Source organism: Mobula hypostoma, chromosome 9 (assembly GCF_963921235.1).
Source record: "Mobula hypostoma chromosome 9, sMobHyp1.1, whole genome shotgun sequence".
Classification (NCBI taxonomy): Eukaryota; Metazoa; Chordata; class Chondrichthyes; order Myliobatiformes; family Myliobatidae; genus Mobula; species Mobula hypostoma.
In genome coordinates, this window is record NC_086105.1 from 147,063,204 (window position 1) to 147,087,110 (window position 23,907).

At 45.0% G+C, this 23,907-nt stretch overlaps 2 protein-coding genes across 4 annotated transcripts in view; one reads left to right on the plus strand and one right to left on the minus strand.

Annotated features, from left to right (window-relative positions):
• The window catches only part of eif2ak1 (eukaryotic translation initiation factor 2-alpha kinase 1), a 62,421-nt gene that overhangs the window by 17,874 nt on the left and 20,640 nt on the right, over window positions 1-23,907 (minus strand). For 2 of the 3 annotated variants that reach the window (XM_063059381.1, XM_063059380.1), the window contains exons 4-11: window positions 23,360-23,403; window positions 21,729-21,828; window positions 19,941-20,021; window positions 16,078-16,177; window positions 15,919-15,982; window positions 13,009-13,498; window positions 8,161-8,269; window positions 7,943-8,049 (exon numbers count right to left, since the gene is read on the minus strand). In XM_063059381.1, coding sequence (XP_062915451.1) covers window positions 7,943-8,049; window positions 8,161-8,269; window positions 13,009-13,498; window positions 15,919-15,982; window positions 16,078-16,177; window positions 19,941-20,021; window positions 21,729-21,828; window positions 23,360-23,403 — 1,095 coding nt within the window. The remainder of the gene's footprint in view (window positions 1-7,942; window positions 8,050-8,160; window positions 8,270-13,008; window positions 13,499-15,918; window positions 15,983-16,077; window positions 16,178-19,940; window positions 20,022-21,728; window positions 21,829-23,359; window positions 23,404-23,907) is intronic. The other variant, XM_063059382.1, reaches the window with a different exon arrangement.
• LOC134352143 (ankyrin repeat domain-containing protein 61-like) lies at window positions 1,536-3,710 on the plus strand (the record flags this gene model as incomplete). Its single annotated transcript, XM_063059384.1, has 1 exon — window positions 1,536-3,710. A coding segment is annotated over one exon (1,212 nt), but the record flags the coding sequence as incomplete, so codon positions are not given.

Sequence of the window (23,907 nt, forward strand, 5' to 3'; positions counted from 1 at the left end):
CAACCTGTCCAAGTCACCCTGGATTCTCATAACATCCTCCTCACATTTCACACTGCCACCCAGCTTTGTGTCATCTGCAAATTTGCTAATGTTACTTTTAATCCCTTCATCTAAATCATTAACGTATATTGTAAATAGCTGTGGTCCCAGCACCGAGCCTTGCGGTACCCCACTAGTCATTGCCTGCCATTCTGAAAAGGACCCATTAATCCCTACTCTTTGTTTCCTGTCTGCCAACCAATTTTCAATCCATGTCAGTATCCTACCCCCAATACCATGTGCTCTAATTTTGCCCACTAACCTCCTATGTGGGACCTTATCAAAGGCTTTCTGAAAGTCCAGGTACACTACATCCACTGGCTCTCCCTTGTCTATTTTCATAGTTACATTCTTAAAAATTCCAGAAGATTAGTCAAGCATGATTTCCCCTTCGTAAATCCATGCTGACTCGGACCTATCCTGCTACTGCTATCCAAATATGCCGCTATTTCAACTTTTATAATTGACTCCAGCATCTTCCCCACCACTGATGTCAGACTAACTGGTCTATAATTGCCTGTTTTCTCTCTCCCTCCTTTCTTAAGAAGTGGGATAACATTAGCTACCCTCCAATCTGCAGGAACTGATCCTGAATCTATAGAACATTGGAAAATGATTACCAATGCGTCCACGATTTCTAGAGCCAGCTCCTTAAGTACCGTGGGATGCAGACCAGCAGGCCCTGGGGATTTATCAGCCTTCAGTCCCATCAGTTTACCCAACACCATTTTCTGCCTAATGCAAATTTCCTTCAGTTCCTCTGCTACCCTAGGTCCTCTGGCCACTGTTACATCTGGGAGATTGTTTGTGTCTTCCCTAGTGAAGACAGATCCAAAGTACCTGTTCAGCTCGTCTGCCATTTCCTTGTTCCCCATAATAATTTCACCCATTTCTATCTTCAAGGGCCCAACTTTGACCTTAACTCATTTTTTCCTCTTCACATACCTAAAGAAGCTTTTACTATCCTTCTTTATATTCTTGGCTAGCTTACCTTCATACTTCATCTTTTCCCCCCGTATTGCCTTTTTAGTTATCTTCTGTTGCTCCTTAAAAGTCTCCCAATCCTCTGGCTTCCCGCTCATCCTTGCTATGTTATACTTCCTCTCTTTTATTTTTATACTGTCCTTGACTCCCCTTGTCATCCACGGTCGTCCCTTACTCCCCTTAGAATCTTTCTTCCTCTTTGGAATGAACTGATCCTGCACCTTCTGTATTATTCCCAGAAATACCTGCCATTGTTGTTCCACTGTCATCCCTGCTAGGGTATCTTTCCAGTCAACTTTGGCCAGCTCCTCCCTCAAGTCATCCCCTCTGGTTTAAAACCCTGATGTTTCAGGGGTAATAACTGTTCCTGAACCTGGTGGTGTAAGTCCTGAGGCTCTTGTACCTACTTCATGATGGCAGCAGTGAGAACAGAGTGTGGCCTGGCTGTTGGGGGTTCTTGATGATGGATGCTGCTTTCCTGCAACATGTGCTCAATGGTTGGGAGGGCTTAACTGCCTGAGGGAGCTTTTGGAAGATGTAGTTTGCAGGGTGGGCAGTTGCCACAATTATATGTCCTGTCCACTTCTTTGTCCTGTCCAAGTGATTGTTCTCTGGCAGACTGGTTGTGCAAATTACTACAGAAATATAGCTTCTATCGACTGGTTTCTCACGGGATTTCTCCCTCTCTCCCTTTGTTTACTAGGGATTCCAGGGGTCGAAGTTCGCTGCATCATGTCCTCATGCACTGGCCCAACATTGCTCGGGGCTGCACCGTGCCCAAGACCAAGATTGAAAAGGCCATGGCGGCCATGCACAGCCGGGCCTGCGCCTGCCTCCGCCTGATGTGCCAGCAAGGGGTGGATGTGAATGCCACGACAGGCGCTGAGGGCCGGGACACGCCACTGCACCTGGCCGTCCGTTACGGGGTCTGGTCGGCCGTGGCCGTGCTGGCTCGCCACGGGGCTGAGCTGGAGGCCGCAGACCAGTACGGCATGACACCTCTGCACATGGCCAGCTGCCTGCTGGACACCAGGGTGACCCAGGAGCTGCTAGGCCGGGGGGCGAGGTTGGACGCCCGGGTGCTGGTGAGCGGCTGCACGCCACTGCAGCTGGCTGTGGCTGCTACCTCGGGCAAGGTGGGACGGTGGCTGGGCGTCGGCATGGAATGCGTGCAGGCGCTACTGGCGGCAGGCGCGGCCGTGAATGCTAGCGACTGGCGGGGCAGGTCAGCGACCCACGAGGCCTGCTTCGGCGGCCAGGAAGAGCTGATGGACCTGCTGCTGGAGCACGGCGCCGACCTGCGCCTCCGCACCGAGCTCGGCGAGTCGCCCCTCGCCCTCTTCCTGGAGCGCCGGCCGAACCTGCGGCGCCGCCGCATGCTTGCCAAGCTGCTCGCCCTCTCCTGCCCGCCTCACCTCACCGACGCCAGTGGCTCGCTACCCAGCGGCATCTGCGGCCCCGAGCTCCGCCGCCACCGCCAGCTTCTGCAGGGCCTGTGCCGCCAACCACCCGCCCTCCGCGACCTCTGCCGAGCAGCCGTCCGCAGGATCTACAGCCGCCGCCAGACCCAGCAGCTCCTGCCACGCCCGGTCTGGATCTTCCTCTACAGTTACCAGGAGTACGCCGAGCAGCTGGAGGAGGTGGTGGCAGAAGTCCCGAACGAGCGGCATCAACCGGGAGCCCTAGCTGGCCTCGACAACAGCTTCAGCGGCGTGCACCTCTAAGCTCAGCCCTCTACTCCAAACCCCATTAAGCTGTATGAAAATAAAAATGTCTCGCTAAGTTTCCCTCATTTAAAAAGAGATATGACTCAGCTATGAATCTTTCCATCTGGCAATTTTCTCATTCAAGGACCTAAAAGCACAAGGAGCTCATTGGATGAAAGCACAGACAGGATGGGCTGGATGGCCTGCCCCTGCTTATGCCCTCAGTATCAGGCTGCTTAGTATTTTGTGTTGAGTTCCAGTCACTTCAGTATAGGAAGGATGTGGATACTTTAGAGACGGTGCAAAGGAGACTTACCAGGGTGATCCCTGGATTGGAGAGCATGTCTTATGAGGAGAGGTTGAGCGAGCTAGGGCTTTTTTCTTCGGAGGGAAGGAGGATGAGAGGTGACGACGTAAGTGTATAAGATGATAAAAGGCATAGATGGAGTGGACAACCAGAGACTTTTTTTACCCCAGGGGTGGAACTGGCTAATACGAGGGGGAACAATTTTAAGGTGATTGGAGGAAAGGTCAGGGAAAATGTTCATGGGCATGTTTTTTCTTTTACACAAAGAGTGGTGGGTGTATGGAATGTTCTACCGGGGTGGTGGTAGAGACAGATACATTAGCATCATTTAAGAAACTCTTCGATAGGCTTATGTATGATAAAAAACGGGGAAGGCTATGTGGAAGGGAAGGGTTGGATTGATCTTCAGGTAGGTTAAAAAGTAGGTACCGCAGTAGCATAGCAGTTAGCGCAATGCTATGACTGGTGGGAGCATTCGGGAGTCTGCGGCTCAATTTGGCTGCCGTCTGTAAGTTCATAAGTGCTCCCTGTGAACATGTTGGTTTCCTCCAGGTCCTCCAGTGTTCTCCCTCAGTCAAAAGATGTACCCATTAGTAGGTTGACTTGTTATTGTAGATTGTCCTGTGATTAAGCTAGTGTTAAATAGATGGGTTGCTGAAAAGTGTGGCTTGTTAGGCCGGAAGGGCCTGTTCCACGCAGTATCTCCAAGTAAGATAAATAAAAACATTGGCACAACATTGTGGGCTGAAGGGCCTGTACTGTTCACTGTTCTATAATGTGAGTGAGAGAGTGAAGGTACAAGAGGTACTGACGGGTGGTGGTGAAGACTTGCCTCAGGATCAAAGATATCTTTACTGCTTTGTTCAAGTCCTCTTTCAAGTTAGGAAAAGGGGAAGTACAACGAGATCTAGGTGTCCTTGTTCATCACTCACTGAAAGTAAGCATGCAGGTACAGCAGGCAGTGAAGAAAGCTAATGGCATGTTGGCCTTCATAACAAGGGGAGTTGAGTATAGGAGCAAAGAGGTCCTTCTGCAGTTGTACAGGGCCCTGGTGAGACCACACCTGGAGTACTGTGTACAGTTTTGGTCTCCAAATTTGAGGAAGGATATTCTAGCTATTGAGGGAGTGTGGCGTAGGTTCACGAGGTTAATTCCCAGGATGGCGGGACTGTCATATGTTGAAAGATTGGAGCGACTGGGCTTGTATACACTGGAATTTAGAAGGATGAGAGGGGATCTGATTGAAACATATAAGATTATTAAGGGATTGGACACGCTAGAGGCAGGAAACATGTTCCCGATGTTGGGGGAGTCCAGAACCAGAGGCCACAGTTTAAGAATAAGGGGTAGACAATTTAAAACGGAGTTGAGGAAAAACTTTTTCACACAGAGGGTTGTGGTTCTGTGGAATGCTCTGCCTCAGAAGGCAGTGGAGGCCAATTCTCTGGATTCTTTCAAGAAAGAGTTAGATAGAGCTCTTAAAGATAGCGGAGTGAAGGGATATAGGCAGGAGAAAGGTACTTACTGATTGTGGATGATCAGCCATGATCACAGTGAATGGTGGTGCTGGCTTGAAGGGCTGAGTGGCCTACTCCTGCACCTATTGCCTATTGTCTTCAGAGAATGACACAAAAAAAAAATCCATCCCCTCCCGTTTTCTTCTTTTCTCCATTCTGTGTCCGGTCCTCCTTCCCCTTCTCCTACAGTTCTCTCTCCTACCCTATCAGATTCTTCTCCAGACCTTTATCTTTCTTACCCAGCTGGGTTCACCTATCGACTGTAGCTATCCTCCCTCCTCTCCCCCGCCGTCCACCTTCTTATTCTGGCTTCTTCCTCCTCCCTTTCCTGCCATGATGAAGATTCAGCTGTGATGGGTCTGAGGATTGCTAATATTCAACATTGGAGACTACAGAATTAAAAAGGGAGAAACTGTTTCCAAAGACAGTCGATAAAATGATGTAGGTTAATTGACGAATGAAGCAGAGTTGCAAAAAGATAATGTTTAGAACATAGGACAGTACAGCACAGGCCCTTCAGCCCATCATGTTGTGCTGACCTTTTAACCTACACCACGATCAATCTAATCCTTCCCTTCCACACAGCCCTTCGTTTTCTTTCATCTATGTGCCTATCTAAGAGTTTCTTAAATGTCCCTAATGTACCTGCCTCTACCATTAATAACTCACACACACAAAATGCTGGGGGAGCTCAGCAGGACTTGAATGGAGAGGAATAAACAGTTGACATTTCAGGCTGAGACTCTCCATCAGGACTGAAAAGAAGGGGGAAGAAGCCAGAACAAGAAGGTAGAAGTGATCAAATCGCAGAGCACTCTGAGTAAAAAAAGCCTAGCCCTGCCATCCTCTCCTTGAAATTGTGCCCCCTTATGTTAGCCCTCCCACCTGGCAAAAGGTCTCCGGCTGTCCACTCGAACCATGCCTCATTTTCTTGTACATCTTTATCAAGTCACCTCACCCTCTTTAGTTCCAAACAGAAAAGCCCGAGATTGCTCAACCTATCCTCACAAGATATACAGTACTCTCCAATGCAGGCAGCATCCTGACAAATATCCTACATCCTTCCTATGAAGGGGGAATCCAGGGCCAGAGGACACAGCCTCAGAACAGAGGGATGTCTCTTCAGTACAGAAATGAGGAAATACTTTAGCCAGAGGAGGCTGTCTATGGCAGCGGTCCCCAACCAACTGCAAAGCATGTGCTACCGGGCCGTGAGGAAACGATACGAGTCAGCTGCACCTTTCCTCATTCCCTGTCACGCACTGTTGAACTTGAACATAGGGTTGCCAACTGTCCCGTATTTGCCGGGACATCCCGTATATTGGGCTAAATTGGTTTGTCCCATACGGGACCGCCCTTGTCCTGTATTTCCCCCGCTAAGGTAGAGTGTTCCTGTGAAACTGTTCCTGCCGAAATGGCGTAAAGTGAAGAAGCAATTACCATTAATTTATATGGGAAAATTTTTTGAGTGTTCCCAGACCCAAAAAAATAACCTACCAGATCATACCAAATAACAGATAAAACCGAAAATAACACTAACATATAGTAAAAGCAGGAATGATATGATAAATACACAGCCTATATAAAGTAGGAATAATGTATGTACAGTATAGTCGGGAAGATGAAGGCAAAACCGATTTGTAGGAAAAAAAAATCGGCACGTACGCGCATGCGCACATCACATATGCACACAGGTGCCCGCACAAGGCATCATGGTCATGGTAGTCTTTCTGGGGTAAAGTGTCCCGGGATTTGACTCAAACACGAGGAAATCTGCAGATGCTGGAATTTCAAGTGACACACATCTAAGTTGCTGGTGAACGCAGCAGACCAGGCAGCATCTCTACGAAGAGGTACAGTCGCCTGACGAAGGGTCTCGGCCCAAAACGTCGACTGTACCACTTTCTAGAGATGCTGCCTGGCCTGCTGCGTTCACCAGCAACTTTGATGTGTGTTGCCCGGGATTTGACTGCTACTTTTGTCCCTTATTTGGGAGTGAGAAAGTTGGCAACCCTAACTGTAAAAGACATGCTGAGGTGAGTTTAACCCTATTTGAACACCCCTCCACCCGCCTCCCCCCCCCCCAGTCGGCCAGTCTGCAGGAATATTGTCAATATTAAACCGGTCCGCGGTGCAAAAAAGATTGGGGACCCTTGGTCTATGGAATTCGATGCAGCACAGGCTGTGAGGGAATCTATGGAATTAATTGCCACAGATGACTGTGGAGGCCAAGTCATTGGATATGTTTAAAGTGGAGGCAGATAGGTTTTTGATTAGGCAGGGCGTCAAAGGTTACAGGGAAAAGGTAGGAGAATGGGGATGAGAGGGAAAATCGATCAGCCATGATGAAATGCTGCAGCAGACAAAATGGGTCAAATGGCCTAATTCTGCACCTATGGCTTATAATGAGGAAACCAAAACTGAACCTTTATACTCCAAGTTTAAGTCTGCCATGTTTAAGTTTAAGTTTAAGTTTAAGGAGGCCACCATCTAAGAGCGAGGTGGGTAAAGGGTTCAATGGGAACTATGATAGGGGAACTGAATGTAAAGGTAAAATGTGTGGAACTCCGGAGAAAGAGCAGGGAATCGTGGGACAAAATTTAGTGCTCTTACCGGTGACCCCTGTTTCCATCCAGGGGGTCAGTGTGGACATGGTGGAGGATTACAAATACCTGGGGATACGAATTGACAATAAACTGGACTGGTCAAAGAACACTGAGGCTGTCTACAAGAAGGGTCAGAGCCGTCTCTATTTCCTGAGGAGACTGAGGTCCTTTAACATCTGCTGGATGATGCTGAGGATGTTCTACGAGTCTGTGGTGGCCAGTGCTATCATGTTTGCTGTTGTGTGCTGGGGCAGCAGGCAGAGGGTAGCAGACACCAACAGAATCAACAAACTCATTCGTAAGGCCAGTGATGTTGTGGAACTGGACTCTCTCACGGTGGTGTCTGAAAAGAGGATGCTGTCCAAGTTGCATGCCATCTTGGACAATGTCTCCCATCCACTACATAATGTACTGGGTGGGCACAGGAGTACATTCAGCCAGAGACTCATTCCACCGAGATGCAGCACTGAGCGTCATAGGAAGTCATTCCTGCCTGTGGCCATCAAACTTTACAACTCCTCCCTTGGAGGGTCAGACAATAGGCTGGTCCTGGACTTATTTCATAATTTACTGGCATAATTTACATATTACTATTTAACTATTTATGGTTCTATTACTATTTATTATTTATGGAGCAACTGTAACAAAAACCAATTTCCCCCAGGATCAATAAAGTATGACTATGACTATGACTATGAAAAGCTGGCACAGAGTAAATGGGCAGATTGGCTTCCTACCACACTATTATTTGGTGCTCCTGTGAACCTTGTGATGCAGACTCACCTTCAGATCTCTGTGCACAACACCCTTGGAGTGGATGAAGTGCACTCCCTTGAGAAGCTGATGAAATATGTGTACGGTGCGGTCCATCTCCACCCGAGCAAACGGACCTGAACAAGAGCAAACCGATGAGGAGGGAATTGCCATTTCCATGAGAAATATGCCCTCTAGGAGGGAAGGAAAGTCAAATGCAGGGTATAATGATGAATTAAACAACTCACAGGTAACTGCCACGTTCTGTCTTGGTTTGGTATTCCTTTCCAAAATCCAGTCTTGAAGAGAGCCTTCACACAATTGCATTTGTATATGAAGAGCAAGATGAAATTGGGTCTAACAAACAAAGAAATAAAAGACCCTGAAATTTATGAACAAAAATTCCCCCTCTTGGGATCCAGCATCAACCTGATTTTCCTATTCTACCTGCATATTGAAATCCCCCATGACTATTGTAACATTTCCCTTTTGATATGCATTTTCTATCTCCCAGTGTAATTTGTAGACCACATCCTTACTACTGTTCTGGGGGTCTGTATACAACTCCCATTAGGGAGTTTAACCCTTGCAGTTCTTTAGCTCTACCTACAAGGATTCACCACTTTCCGATCCTATGTCACCTCTTTCTAACGATCTGAGTTTATTTTTAACCTAAAGAGCAACGTCACTCCCTCTGCCTTCCCACCTGTCCTTTCAATACAATATGCATCCTTGGACGTTAAGCGCAAGATTGGTATGTCCCACAGAAGAAGTAATTCTCAAATGGCAGGGGTAGGTAACAGTGGCTAACAAGGGCAGTTAAGGACTGCATAAAAGCCAAGGAAAGGGCATATAAGGTAGCAAAACTAAGTGGGAAGTTGGATGATTGGGAAGCTTTTAAAATCCACCAAAAGGCAACTAAAAAAGTTATAAGGGAAAAGATGAAATAAGAGGACAAACTAGCCAATAATACAAATCAGGATACCAGGTTTTTTCAGTTATATAAAGAGTAAAAGGGAGGTTAGAGTTGATATTATAAGACCATAAGATATAGGGCAGAAGCAAGCCATTTGGCCCATCGAGTCTGCTCCGCCATTCAATCATGGGCTGATCCAATGCTTTCAGTCATCCCCACTCCCCTGCTTTCTCCCCATACCCTTTGATGCCCTGGCTAATCAAGAACCTATCTATCTCTGCCTTAAATGCACCTAATGACTTGGCCCCACAGCCACTCGTGGCAACAAATTCCACAGATTTACCACCATCTGACTAAAGTAATTTCTCCGCATCTCTGTTCTAAATTGACGCCATATCTCATACCTTTGCCATATCTAATCTGTTCAGGCCTTTTAACATTCGGAATGTTTCTATGAGATCCCCCCTCATTCTCCTGAACTCCAGGGAATACAGCCCAAGAGCTGCCAGATGGTCCTCATACAGTTACCCTTTCAATCCTGGAATCAATTTTGTGAATCTTCTCTGAACCCTCACCAATGTCAGTATATCCTTTCTAAAATAAAGAGCCCAAAACTGCACACAATACTCCCAAGTGTGGTCTCACGAGTGTCTTATAGAGCCTCAACATTACATCCCTACTCTTATATTCAGTACCTCTAGAAATGAACGCCAACATTGTATTCACCTTCTTCACCACCAACTCAACCTAGTGGTTAACCTTTAGCCTGCACAAGGACTCTCAAGTCCCTTTGCATCTCTGCATTTTGAGTTCTCTCCCCATCTAAATAATAATCCACCCATTTATTTCTTCCACCAAAGTACATGACCATACACTTTCCAACATTGTATTTCATTTGCCACTTCTTTGCCCATTCCTCTAAACTATCTAAGTCTCTCTGCAGGCTCTCTGTTTCCTTAACACTACCCGGTCCTCCACCTATCTTTGTATCATCGGCAATTTTAGCCACAAATCCATTAATACCGTAGTCCAAATCGTTGACATACATCATAAAAAGTAGCGGTCCCAACACCGACCCCTGTGGAACTCCACTGGTAACTAGCAGCCAGCCAGAATAGGATCCCTTTATTCCCATTCTCTGTTTTCTGCTGATCAGCTAATGCTCCACCCATGCTAGTAACTCCCCTGTAATTCCATGGGCTCTTATCTTGCTAAGCAGCCTCATGTGCGGCACCTTGCCAAAGGCCTTCTGAAGATCTAAGTACATACACCATGTCTACCGCATCTCCTTTGTCTTCCCTGCTTGTAATTTCCTCAAAAAATTGCAGTAGGTTAGTCAGGCAGGATTTTCCTTTTAGGAAACCATGCTGGCTTTGGCCTATCTTGTATGTGCCTCCAGGTACTCCGTAATCTCATCCCTACCAATTGACTCCAACAACTTCCCAACCACTGATGTCAGGCTAACAGGTCTATAGTTTCCTTTCTGCTGCCTCCCACCCTTCTTAAATAGCGGAGTAACATTTGCAATTTTCCAGTCATCCGGTACGATGCCAGAATCTATTGATTCTTGAAATAGCATTGTTAATGCCTTCGCAATCTCTCCAGCTACTTCCTTCAGAACCCGAGGGTGCATTCCATCAGGTCCAGGAGATTTTTCCACCCTCAGATCATTAAGCTTCCTGAGCACCTTCTCAGTCATAATTTTCACTGCACAAACTTCACTTCCCTGACACTCTTGAATGTCCGATATACTGCAGACGTCGTCCACTGTGAAGACTGATGCAAAATACACGTCCAGTTCCTCTGCCATCTCTGTGTCTCTCAATACAATATCTCCAGCATCATTTTCCATTGGTCCTATATCTACCCTCAATTCTCTTTTACCCTCTATATACTTAAAAAAGCTTTTAGTATCTTCTTCGATATTAGTCGCCAGCTTCCTTTCATAATTCATCTTTTCCTTCCTAATGACCTTCTTAGTTTCCTTCTGCAAATTTTTTAAAGCCTCCCAATCCTCTATCTTCCCGCTAGCTTTGGCTTCCTTGTATGTCCTCTCTCTTGCTTTTACTTTGGCTCTGACTTCACTTGTCAGCCACGGTAGTGTCTTTCTTCCATTCAAAAATTTCTTTTTATTTGGAATATATCTGTTTTGCACTTCCCTCATTTTTCGCAGAAACTCCGGCCATTGCTGCTCTGCTGTCCTTCCTGCTAGTGTCACTTTTAAGTCAACTTTGGCCAGTTCCCCTCTCATGCCATTGTAATTTCCTTTATTCCACTGAAATACTGACACTTTGAAATTTAGTTTCTCCCAGCTATAATCTTTCAGTCATGATTCAATGATGCCTACAACATTATACATGCCAATCTGTAACTGTGCTACAAGTTCATCGACCTTATTCTGTATACTGCACACAGTTAAATATAACATCTTCAGTCCTGTATTCACTCTTTTTGATTTTGTCCACCTTTTATGTTGCAATTCATCCTATTGACTGCAATGTTGCCATATCATCACCCTCTCCTTGCTAGGAGTTTCACTACACATTGCTTTTGTTTGTAAACTAACTACCTTATCCTCAGCACTATCACTCTGCTTACCATCGCCCTGCCAAATTAGTTTCAACTAGTGATGATGATGACGACAATGGAATCATGGAATGACTGCACCCAGCAGGCAGACAACCAGTGTGCAGGAGACAGCTAACAGTGGTGACGGACAGGAAATGATAAAGTAGTGGTGGTGGGTGGGTTAGAAGGTGGAGGTGTTGATCAACCTTACTGCTTGTGGAAAGTAACTGTCTTTGGGTCTGGTGGTCCTGGCACAGATGCTATGTAGCCTCTTCCCCGATGGGAGTGGGACAAACAGTCCATGAGCACGGTGGGACGGATCCTTCATGATGTTGCTGGCCCTTTTCCGTCACCTCTCCGTATACATGTCCTTGCTGGCAGGTAGGCTGGTGCTGGTGATGCATTGGGTGGATTTGATTACCCACTGGAGAGCCTTCCCGTCCACCGCACTGCAGTCTCTTTATTTACAGATACAGAGCAGAACAGGCCCTTCCAGCCCGATGAGCCACAGCGGTTAACGCCAGCTATTTAGCCCTAGCCTAATCACAGATCAATTCACAATGACCAGTTAACCTACTAAATGGTACGTCTTTAGACTGTGGGAGGAAACCCACGTGGTTATGGTGAGAACTTACAAAAGCCTTACAGAGTACCAGAATACAACTCAAAATTCCAAAACCCAAGCTCCAGAGAGTCTAACTAATACTAACTGATAACTAATGACACAATATCTAATTTAGTGTCTAACTAATAACTAACAATCATGGGAATGTGTATTAATGCAGATCAGAAATAATCTGTGATTTTGTCTTGGGAATGATTAATGGAAAAATGTAAAGGGACGATTTGTTCTGTAGCTAGTCCTTTCTACTCTGGCATGGGGCAGTATAGAGGGATCATTCTCTGCACTTAAAGCAAGAATATAATGCTAAGGCTTATAAAGCACTGGTCACACCGCACTTGCAGAATCATTAACAATTTTAGGCCCCTCATCTACGGAAAGAGGTCCTGGCATTGGAGAATGATCTTGGGAAAGTGTTAACATATTAGAAGCATTTGATAGTTCTTGGTCTGTACTTACTGAAGTTTAGAAGAATGAGGGGGGGGAGCTCAACGAAACCTATCAAATATTGAAAGACCTGGATAGAGTGGATGTGGAGAGAATGTTTCCTATAGTGGGGGAGTCTAGGACCAGAGGGCACAACCTCAGAATAGAGGAATATCCCTTTAGAGCAGGGAATTTCTTAAGCCAGTGGTGGTAAATTTGTGGAATTCATTGCCACACGTGGCTGTGGAGGTCAAATCATTGAGTATATTTAAAGGGGAGGCTGACAGATTCTTGATTAGTCAGGGCAACAAAGGTTACAGGGTGAAGGCAGACAAATGGGATTGAGAGGTATAATAAATCAGCCATGATGGAATGGCAGAGAAGACTCGATGAGCTAAATGGCCTAACTTCGCACCCATGTCTTATGGTTTAAACCCACTGCATCTGTGGAAGCAAACACAAACTGCCACAATACATTCTCTCTCAATTACTAATATTCTTTAAAACAATTACAAGTGTAAGGACAACACTACATAGGATTTTGATGGTAGAATGCTTCCTCACCTGGGACCCAGGAGATACGTCTGTGAAAGATGTATCACTCCCTGACGACCAACTATTGCTCAGGTCTATAGATGAACCTGACATCTCCACGTCACCTGTGTCCATTTCCTGAGTGCTCTTGAGGTCTTGTCCCTCAGTCTCCATTGTCTCAATCATCTTGCATGGTTTGTTCTTTCTGTCTTGCTGCACTGGTGGCTCTGAGCTCAGATCTGTGCCGTGCACAGACACATCCTTGGAATCAAAACAAGGCTGATGCGTGCTGAGGCCCTTGGCACCCAGTAGTCCATTTTCACAGCATCTCGCTGGCTTCACCCCTCTGCTTTCACTGTGGGTGGAAATCTGCTTGTCATTTTCCTTTGAACTCTCCACATTCATCTTTTCCTCAACAAGCCCGCTTCCTGACGGAGTCTCTCCCACTCTCACAGCAGAACTAGGGTCTGCAAAAATGATACCTGAGCCACTGGTTTGTGTGTTCTGGATGGAAGACTCCCTACAGAAATGAATTTGTTGAGTTAGTTTTTAAAATTTTTATGCTATCAAATAAATAAACCTAACCTTGAAACTACAAAGAAAACAAATAGTGCACTTACAGAGAACACAAAGCAGTACAGCACAGTACAAGCCCTTCAGCCCACTATGTTGTGCTGACCTTTTAACCTACTTTAAGGCCAATCTAACCCCTCCTTCCTACATAGCCCTCCATTGTTTTTTTCATCCATGTGCCTAGGAGTGTGTTAAATGTCCCTAATGCATCTGCCTCTACCACCACCCAGGCAAGGCAATTCATACATCTGCCACTCTGTGTGAAAAAGAATACCTCTGAGTCGCCCCCATACCTTCTTCCAATAAAATTATGCCTGTTCTTCTTACCATTTTGACCCTGGGCAAAAAGTTTCCAGCTGTCCTTCTGATCTATGCCCCTTATCACCTTATACACCTATAAAGTCACCCCTCATCCTCCTTCACTCCAAAGATAAAGGCCCTAACTCGCTCCACCTGTCCTCATAAGGCATGGTCTCTAATCCAGGCACCGTCCTGGTAAACCTCCTCTGCATCCTCCCTAAAACTTCCACATACTTCCCATAATGAGGCGACCAGAACTGAACACAATACTCCAAGTGTGGTCTAACCAGAGTTTTATAAGGCTACCACATTACCTCACAGGCCTTTGAACTCAATCTTCTGACCAATAATGGCCAACACTCCACATACCTTCTACACTTCACATGAATCATCAATATCTGATCTGGCTTGCGTGTGACTCCAGGCCCATAATGTGGTTGAGTTTGATGTACTGGGCTATAGAATCGTTGATTTTCTGGTAGTTCAACATTACAATGTTTGTTTGTATTTTTATATAATCACCTGTGATTGTTCAGTGAGTTATTCACTAGTTACACTTGCCTCTGTTTTTTTTTTGAAAACTTCTTGCTTTCACTGGTAGGTGTCACATTACTTGAACCTGGCTATCTAATTGGACAATTGTTATCTGTTGCAATGTCAGTGGAATTTCCTGTTATCAGTGGTCTGGCGTAAGATTTGTTTATTATTTATTGAGATACAGTGCAGAATAGGCCTTTCTGGCCCTCCAAGCCACACTACCCAGCAGTCCCCTGATTTAATCATAGCCTAATCACTGAACAGTTTACAATCACCGATTAACCTACTAACCGGTATGTATTTGGTCTGTGGGAGAAAACTGGATCACCCGGAGGAAACCCACACAGTCACAGGGATGATGTGCAATCCTTACAGGCAGTGGTGGGAAGGAAGAGAGACCTTCTCTTCCCCTCGTCTCTTCCATCATTCTCGCTCCTCATATTTCCTCTCCCTTTTTAGTCTTTGCTCTTGTAACACTTAGTAAAAATGATCATAAGCAACAGGTTTTCTGTCCATCTTTTATGCCTTGCAATAGTCTTCTCAACTCAGGAACAATTAGGTATGTGTAATAAGTGACAGCAGTGCGAGTTACATTTACATCCCCTGAACGAATACAAAGCAGCCATCAGTGCATGCTTCTGGAGAAATTACCGTGCTTTCGTAAACAAGGGTTCCGGCCCGAAACCTTGACTGATCATTTCCACGCATGCTGCCCGACTTGCTGAGTTCCTCCAGCGTGTTGGGAGTGTTACCGTGCTTTCACTGGGGGAAGCTGGTGTGGGGGAGCAGCATAGTGTAGCGGTTAATACAATGCTTTACAGCACCAGCATTGTGGGCATGTGGCCAAGTGGTTAAGGCATTGGACTAGCGACCTGAAGGTTGTGAGTTCGAGCCCCAGCCGAGGGAACGTGTTGTGTCCTTGAGCAAGGCACTTAATCACACATTGCTCTGTGATGACACTGGTGCCAAGCTGTATGGATCCTAGTGCCCTTCCCTTGGACAACATTGGTGTCGTGGAGAGGGGAGACTTGCAGCATGGGCAACTGCTGGTCTTCCATACAACCTTGCCCAGCCCTGCACCCTGGAGAGTGAAGACTTTCCAGGCGCAGATCCATGGTCTCGCAGGACTAACGGATGCCTGTATTTACAACGCCAGCAACGTGGGTCCAATTCCTGCTGCTCGGTGCGAGGAGTTGGCGCATTCTTGCTGTGGCTGTGTGGGTTTCCTCCCAATTCCAAAGATGTACGGTCAGGGTCAGTGAGTCGTGGGCAACAGAAGCACGCCAATACTTGCGGGCTGCCCCCAGCATACCTCCGGACTGTGTTGGTTGTTAATCATTTATTTGTCCAAAGAACACCGAATCCGCATTTCACTGTATGTTTCGATGTACATGTGATCAATAAAGATGGTCTAGAGTTTCTCCTCACCGACTAAATGCTGTGCAGCAGAGTGTTTTCTATCAGTCCTACATCCCATTCCACCTCCTATTCAGATAGTAAGTTCTCAGTTACAGTATACGCGCTTCTTACTTGCCATCTTCTGTAACACAAGGGCCCTTCAATGCATATAGATTTCCAGGAGACACTCGATTACCTTGACAGTGAGAAAAAGAGAAAATACATGGGTTAAAGTGTGATAATGAGGGTGGAATGTAACTTTAAGATGTTATATAGATGAGGTTTAATTACTTTTCAGGACCGATGGTTCTACGTGCTCAATCCAAGCAGTGTGATAGCCAACTATGTTTGGATGTTGAAGACCTGCCAGAACCTTAACTTCTCGTAAGACCTGAGACAGAACAAAAGAGAAGACTTCAGTTATACATCAAAACCCACAACCCTTATTTTTTTATATTTTTATTTAGATAATTTTGTCTTCTTTGCACATCAGTTGGTTGTCAGCCTTTGTTTATGTACGGTTTTTCGTAGATTCCATTATATTTCTTTATTTCTGTACATGCCTGCAAGGAAATGAATCTCAAGGTAGTGTGTGATAACTTGTACATAATTTGGTAATAAATTTCGAACATAGAACATTACAGCACAGTACAGGCCATTCAGCCCATGATGTTGTGTCGACCTTTAAACCTACTCTAAGATCAATCTAATCCTTCTCCCTTACACAGACCTCCATACCGCAGTGCCTCTATTTTCTTAGAAGTTTGCAAAAATTTGGCATGTCACCTAAAACTTTGACAAGCTTCTATAAATGTGTGGTGCAGAGTATATTGAGCGGTTGCATGACAGCCTGGTATAGAAACACTAATGCCCTGTTACGGAAAAAGCTTCCAAGAAGTAGTGGATACAGCTCAGATATCACTGAGGAATGAGGAATGAAAGGTTTATCATACGAAGAACATTTGATGGCTCTGGGTCTGTACTCGCAGGAACTTAGAAGGATGAGGAGGGATCTCATTGAAACCCTTCGAATGTTGAAAGGCCTAGACACAGTAGATGTGGAAAGGATGTTTCCCATGGTGGGGGAGTCTAGGACTAGAGGGCACAGCCTCAGGATAGAGATGCCGAGAAATTTCTCTAGCCAAAGGGTGGTGAATTTGTGAAATTTGTTGTCACATGCAGCTATGGAGGCCAAGTCGTTGGGTGTATTTTAAGGCAGAGATGGATAGGTTCTTGATTGGACATGGCATCAAAGGTTACGGGGAGAAGGCTGAGAACTGGGGTTGAGGAGGAGATAGAAAATAGGATCAGCCATGATTGAATAGCAGAGAAGACTTGATGGACCAGATGGTCTAATTCTGATCCTATGTCTTATGGCGTTATCACGGGTAAAACCCTCCCCACCATTGAGCACATTTAGATGAAACACAGCCATAGGAAAATAGCTCCCATCACCAGGGACTCCCACCACCCAGGACACGCTCTCTTCTCATTGCTGCCTTCAGGAAGAAGATACAGGAATCTTAGAACCCACACCACCAGATTCGGAAATAGTTATTACCCCTCAACCATCAGGCTCCTGAACTAGTGTGGATAACCTCACTCAACCAGTACTGAAATGATTCCCCAACACATGGACTCACTTTCAAAGCCTCTTCATCTAATTTTCTCAATACCTATTGTTTTTTTCCTTTCGTATTTGCCCATTTTGCTGTCTTTTGCAAATGGTTGTTTGTCAGACTTGTTATGTGTGGTCTTTCATTGATTCTATTGTGTTTCTTTGTAATTACTGTGAATGGCTGCAAAGAAATGTATCTCAGGGTTGTATACGGTGACATATCTGTACTTTGGTGATAGATTTACTTTGATCCATGTTCCTTTCTTAAATGTCCCTAATGTGTCTGCTTCTACCACCACTCTTGACAGGGCATTCTTTCCCTGTGTTAAAAGTTACCTCTGACGTCCCCCTAGTCACCTTAAAATTACGCCCCCTCTGTTATCTTTGGTAACTCCAAAACATAAAAACTATTGAAAGGAAAGCAAGGGAGCTGGGAATGTGAGTCTAACTGCAGTTTTATTTTAGTGAGGTGCGCATGCATGATATAGTGGCATGATGACGTATGCCATTCACTTACATTTACAACCCATAATGAATTATTTAATCAAACAAGGTATTTTCAATATTACTCAAATATTAAATATACAACACCCTCATCTTAACCATTTCTGCCCTGGGAAAGTCTATGGCTGTCCACTCCACCTATCAAGCCATCTCTCATCTTTCTTGACCTTGAGACTATTACCTAAGTGGACATTCCTAGTACTAGTATTGGGGAAAGCTGTACTGGTACTAAACATAGCCCCATCACTGTTTTAAAAATCGAGCAAGGAAGAGTGCTCTCCAGCATCTCAGACAATATCACAAGAACAGAAATAAAATCAGGAAAAGCAGGAAATAGTCATCAAGTCAGGCAACATGCTTTCAGAGAGGAATAATTAACATTAGGGGGTGCCAAGCAGTGTAGTGCAAAGCTATTACAGCTCAGGACATTGAAGTACAGAGTTCAATTCCAGCACCGTCTATAAAGAGTTTGCATGTTCTCCCTGTGACCATGTAGGTTTCCTCCAGGTGCCCCGGCTTCCTCCCACATTCCAAAGGCGTACAGGTCAGTTGGTTAAATGGTCCTCGTAAATTGTCCTGTGATTAGGCCAGGGATAAATAGGTGGATCACTGGGAGGAAGGGCCTATTTTATGCCATATCTCTAAATAAATAAATAAACTCGTATTCCTCAACAATCGTTCATCAGAAAAAGGAAATGTTACCAAAGATGTGCTTTATTTGTCACATGTACATCGAAACATACAGAGAAATGCATTGTTTGGCAACAACGACCAACACAGTCCAAAGATGTGCCGGGGGAAGCCAGCAAACATCACCATGCTTCAGACACCAACATAGCATACCCACAACTTACTAACCTACTAACCTTTCTGTCTTTGGAACGTGGGAGCAAATGGAAACACTCCGAGGAACCCCTCACAATCATGAGGAAAATGTACAAACTCCTTACAGACAACAGCAGAATTGAGCCCAGATCACTGTTTCACTGTTTCTGTATGGCATTACGCTATCATGCAATCCACACTGTGTGTGTGTGTGTGTGTGTGTGTGTGCGCACGCGCGCGCAGATTTTCTCATGTGTGTATTTATATAAATTTATACTGTATACGTTACATATGGCAAAAAGCTCCCAAGCATAAATTGGGAGAGTCACATAAAGTGATATTAGGGTAGATCAGCAAGTCTTGGTGAAAGAGGCAGGTTTAAAGCACTCACAGACAAAATGGAATAGTTTAGGGAGAGGATTCCAGGGTTTAAGCCCACATAGCAGAAGATGCAAGTACAAATGGTGAGGTGATGGAAATTCGGAAGCATGCAAGGAGCTGCAATGGCCGACTGGAATTCTTGGATGTTGTAGAGCAGATAGAAAGTTCTGCACCAGCCAACCAAAATCCTGTGAACACCATTGTACAGCAAATAATATCAAAATAAAATAATGTAGATGCTGGAAACATTAAATAACACAAAATGCTGCAAATGTTAAAAACAGAACAACAGGAAATTTGTAGAGAAAGACTGCACCATGGAGAGCCACAGTAGCATAGCTGTCACAGCTCGGGGTATCAGAGTTTGGAGTTCAATTCCAGCGTCCTCTGTAAGGAGTTTGTACGTTCCCCCCCCATGGAATGTATGCATTTCCTCTGGCTGCTCCAGTTTCCTTTCACAATCCAAGGACATATGGGTTAGTAGGCTAACTGTATATTCTCCTGTGATTAGACTGGGGTTAAGTAGCGGGTTGCTGGGCAGCATGGCTCAAAGGACCAGAAAGGGTCTCTGCTGTATCTCTAAATTTAAAAAAAATCCTCATTCAATCTTTCCTGCCTTCCACCCTATTACATATTTTCCTTTCTGATCCATCCTCCCCTCCCCACTTCTCCTGCATCTTAAAACCTGTTCTTTCCCAACTTCTGACCAAAACTTGACAAGCTGAAGCATTAACTCTGTTTCTCTCACTACAGGTTCTACATGATCTGCTGTGCATCACAGGGATTGTCACACTTGGTGAATAGTAACACCATTAACACTGAGTACCTTCATACAGTCCAATCTTGTTAATTTCTTCATGAGAATCTTCTTCAAAGCATAAAACTGTCCATCCAATTTATTCCTGACCTAAAATAAATACAAGTCTTGAGTAGTTATCTCTAACCATCCACAAACATACTTTCTTAGAAGCTTGCAAAAATTCGGCATGTCATCTAAAACTTTGACAAGCTTCTATAAATGTGTGGTGCAGAGTATATTGAGCCTGGTATAGAAACACTTATGGAAAAGCCTCCAAAAAGTAGTGAAGGGGGCAGAGTGGGGAAATGAAGGCAAGGAAAGGAGCAGGGGGAAAATAATTACTGGAAGTTGGAGAAATCGATGTTCATGGCATCAGGTTGGAGGCTACCCAAGGTGTTGTTCCACCAACCTGAGAGTGGCCTCATTGTGGCAGAAGAGAAAGCCACAGATCAACACATCAGAACTGGAATGGGGATTGGAACTGAAATGGATGGCCACCGGGAAATCCTGCAGTTTGCACATGGAGCCAAGGTGCTCGACAAAGCAGTCCCCCCAATCTATGTCGGGTCTCAAGAGACTGCATAGGGAGCACCGGACACGGTAGATGACACCAACAATTTGCAGGTGAAATGTTGTCTCACTTCGAAGGACTGTTTGAGGCCCTGTCTGGAGGTGACAGAGGAGGTGAATGGGCTGGTGTAGCAATTCTGCTATTTGCAGGGATAAGTGCCTGGAGGGAGATGAATGGGGAGGGACAAATGGACACAGGAATCATGAAGGGAGCAATCACTGCAGAAGGTGTAGAGTACAGTGGTGGTGGAGGTAAAGATGTGTTTGATAGAAGGGTCCCATTGGAAATGGTGGAAGTTGCAGACACAACACAATCATTTTCCCAGGGAAGAGGTACTGAAAATAAGAGGGCATTGGTTTAAGATCCAAGGCGAGAGATTTAAAAGGGACATCGGGGTCAGATTCTTCATGCAAAGGGAATAGGTTGCCAAAAATAGTGGTTGAGTCAGGCACGATAACAATGTAAAACAGGTCAGGCAGCATCTACGGAAAAGAGTACACAGTTGATGTTTTGGGCCAAGACCCTACTTCAGGAGTGGGGGAGGGAATGCCAGAATAAAAAGGTTGGAGGAGGGGAAAGAGGCTAGCTGGAGATGATAGGTGAAGCCAAGTGAGTGGGAAAGGCCAAGGGCTGGAGAAGAAATAATCTGACGGGAGAGGAGAGTAGACATTAGAAGAAAGGAAGGGAGGAGGGGACTGAGGGGAAAGTAATAGGCTGGTGAGAAGAGATGAAAGGTCAGAGTGGGGCACTGAGGAAGTGGGGTTGGGAAGTTTGTTCACTGGTAGGAGAAATCGAAGTTCATGCTATCAGGTTGGAGGGTACCCAGATGGAATCAAGGTGTTGCTCATCCACCCTGAGGCTGGCCTCTTTTTGGCACAAGAGGAGGCCATGGACTAACACAACAGAATGGGAATGGGAATGGGAATTGGAGTTAAAATGTTTGGCCACTGGGAAGTCGCAATTGTTTTGGATGGTGTGGAGGTCTCACCAGTGATCACTTCTAACCAAAACTGACTTTGTTTTTTTTTGTTCTCTGTCCTTTCTTGCAAAAAAACTGTACAATTTACGCTTGGTGTATTTCCTGCAAATGCTGCCTATCTAATGCTATGTGCCTGTCATGCTGCTACAAGTAAGTTTTTCATTGCATCTGTGCACACATGGACTTGTGCAGTTGACAATGAACTCAAATTTCGTCTTTGAAAACGTAGAATCTCAAGATCCAAGTCTAAGATTCTATCACACACCTTGTACACTTTTCCATAGCCTCCTTTACCCAGCCTGGCGATTTCTTCAAATTCAGTCATGTACCGAGACGTCTGTCTTTGAAAGAACGTTTCCTCTATTCTGATCAAAAACCAAAATGCAGACCATCAATTTTCAGCGCTCTAGTTAATGCATTCTGTACAATGTTTATAATTGGGATGTGCACATTGCTGGTAAGGTGAGTGTGCTTGGTTTCCCTAATCGTCCTGTTGTCCACAGACGTATAGTCTAAGACCATGGGTGACTCCAGTCTTGTGCTGAAGCGGACAGCAGGTCTCTGATGAATCAATTGGGTTTCTTACAGTGGTCCATAGGACACTAATTGTGTTGTAAGCAGTTTAACACAGGACATAACACCACAATGTAGGCTCTTTGGCCCACAATGCTCGGCCAACCTTTTAGCCTACACCAAGATGAATCTAACCCTTCCATCCTCCATAGCCAGCTCCATTTTCATATCTTAAATGTCCATAACCTATCTGCCTCTACCATCACCCATACCAGAGTGTTCCTAGCATCCACCATTCTCTTTGTAAAAAAAAAAATCTCTGACATCCCCCTATAATTTCCTCCGATCACCTTAAAATTATGCCCCTCTTGTATTAGCTTTTCAGGCATAAACTATTACAAAACTATAGCCAACAGCAAACCCAATCCTAATGGAGGGTCTTGGCCTGAAACATCCACTGTTTATTCTGATCTATAGAGGCTGCCTGACTTACTGAGTTCTTCCAGCATTGTATGTGTGTTACAGCTAAAAGCAAAGAGTTCTACAACTAACCCTACTAAGCTATGCCTTCAGTTTATGAAACTAGATGCTAGTCCATAGACAATTTTTACTAATTGCAATACTTTAGATCCCGGTTTGTTTTTAAATTTGAAAAAGGTTAAGTTAGATGTTCAAGATGTCCATGACAGGATTTCAACTCATTTACTGGATTCAGTAAATCTCTACTGTTCCACAGATATACTTGGACAGCATTCTGACTGGTTGCATCACAGCCTATGGAGGCTCCAATGCATAGGATCGAAAGAGGCTGCAGAGGGCTGTAGTCTCAGCTAGCTCCGTAACAGGCACAACCCTCCCCAATACCAAGGAAATCTTCAAGAAGCGGCGCTTCATGAAGGTTGCAGTCATCATTAGGGACCCTGACCATTTGGGACATGCCCTCTTCTCATTATTACCATCAGGAGCGTGAAGACCCAAACAGTGATGCAGATGCAGCTTCCACCCCTCCACTATCAAATCTTTCAACGGTACATGAACACAACCTCATCATTCCTATTTTTTTTTACACTGTTTATATATTTTTGCAAATTATAATAATTGTATGTCTTCGCACTGTACTGCTGCCACAAAACAACAAATTCCACGTCAATCACACCCAACGATTCAGGAACAGCTTCTTCCCCTCTGCTATCCGATTTCTGAATAGACAATGAACCCATGAACACTAACTCACTATTTAAATGTAACTATTTAATACAGTATATATATTCTGACTGTAATTCACTGTATGTTTCTATGTATTGCACCGTACTGCTGCCACAAAGACAACAAATTTCACGACATATGCCAGTGATTTTAAATCTGATCCTGATTTAGACGTACCTGCAGGGGACTTGGGGATGGGCATCTCCATTGGTACCACGCCTCTAGAAGACAAAAGCAACCAGTTTCTGTGGTGATGCAAACAGCCCACCTCGTTACAAGTGCTGAATTTATTTATTTATTAAGATACATTGCAGAATAGGCCCTTCCAACCCTTCGAGCCACGCCGCCCAGCAATCCCTGATCACGGGACAATTTACAATGCCCAACGAACCTACCAATTGGTACCCCTTTGGACTGTAGGATGAAAGCTGAGCACCCGGAGGAAACCCACGCGGTCATGCGGAGAACGTACAAACTCCTTACAGACAGCAGCGAGAATATGCCCCACAAATTCCCAAAGAAAGCTTACCATTTCTCAGTGAGATTCCCTAACTGCATCCTCCTTCAGCTATCCAACCACAGAACTGTAGATGAAAATTGTAACGGACAACACACTCAAGCTCTTCAATAACCCAATAACCTACTATACTTCATTCAATGAGCTCTCTGGAAAAACATTAGGGCATTTGTTTGGGGAATACAATGACATTGCTGCTTGTAATGTT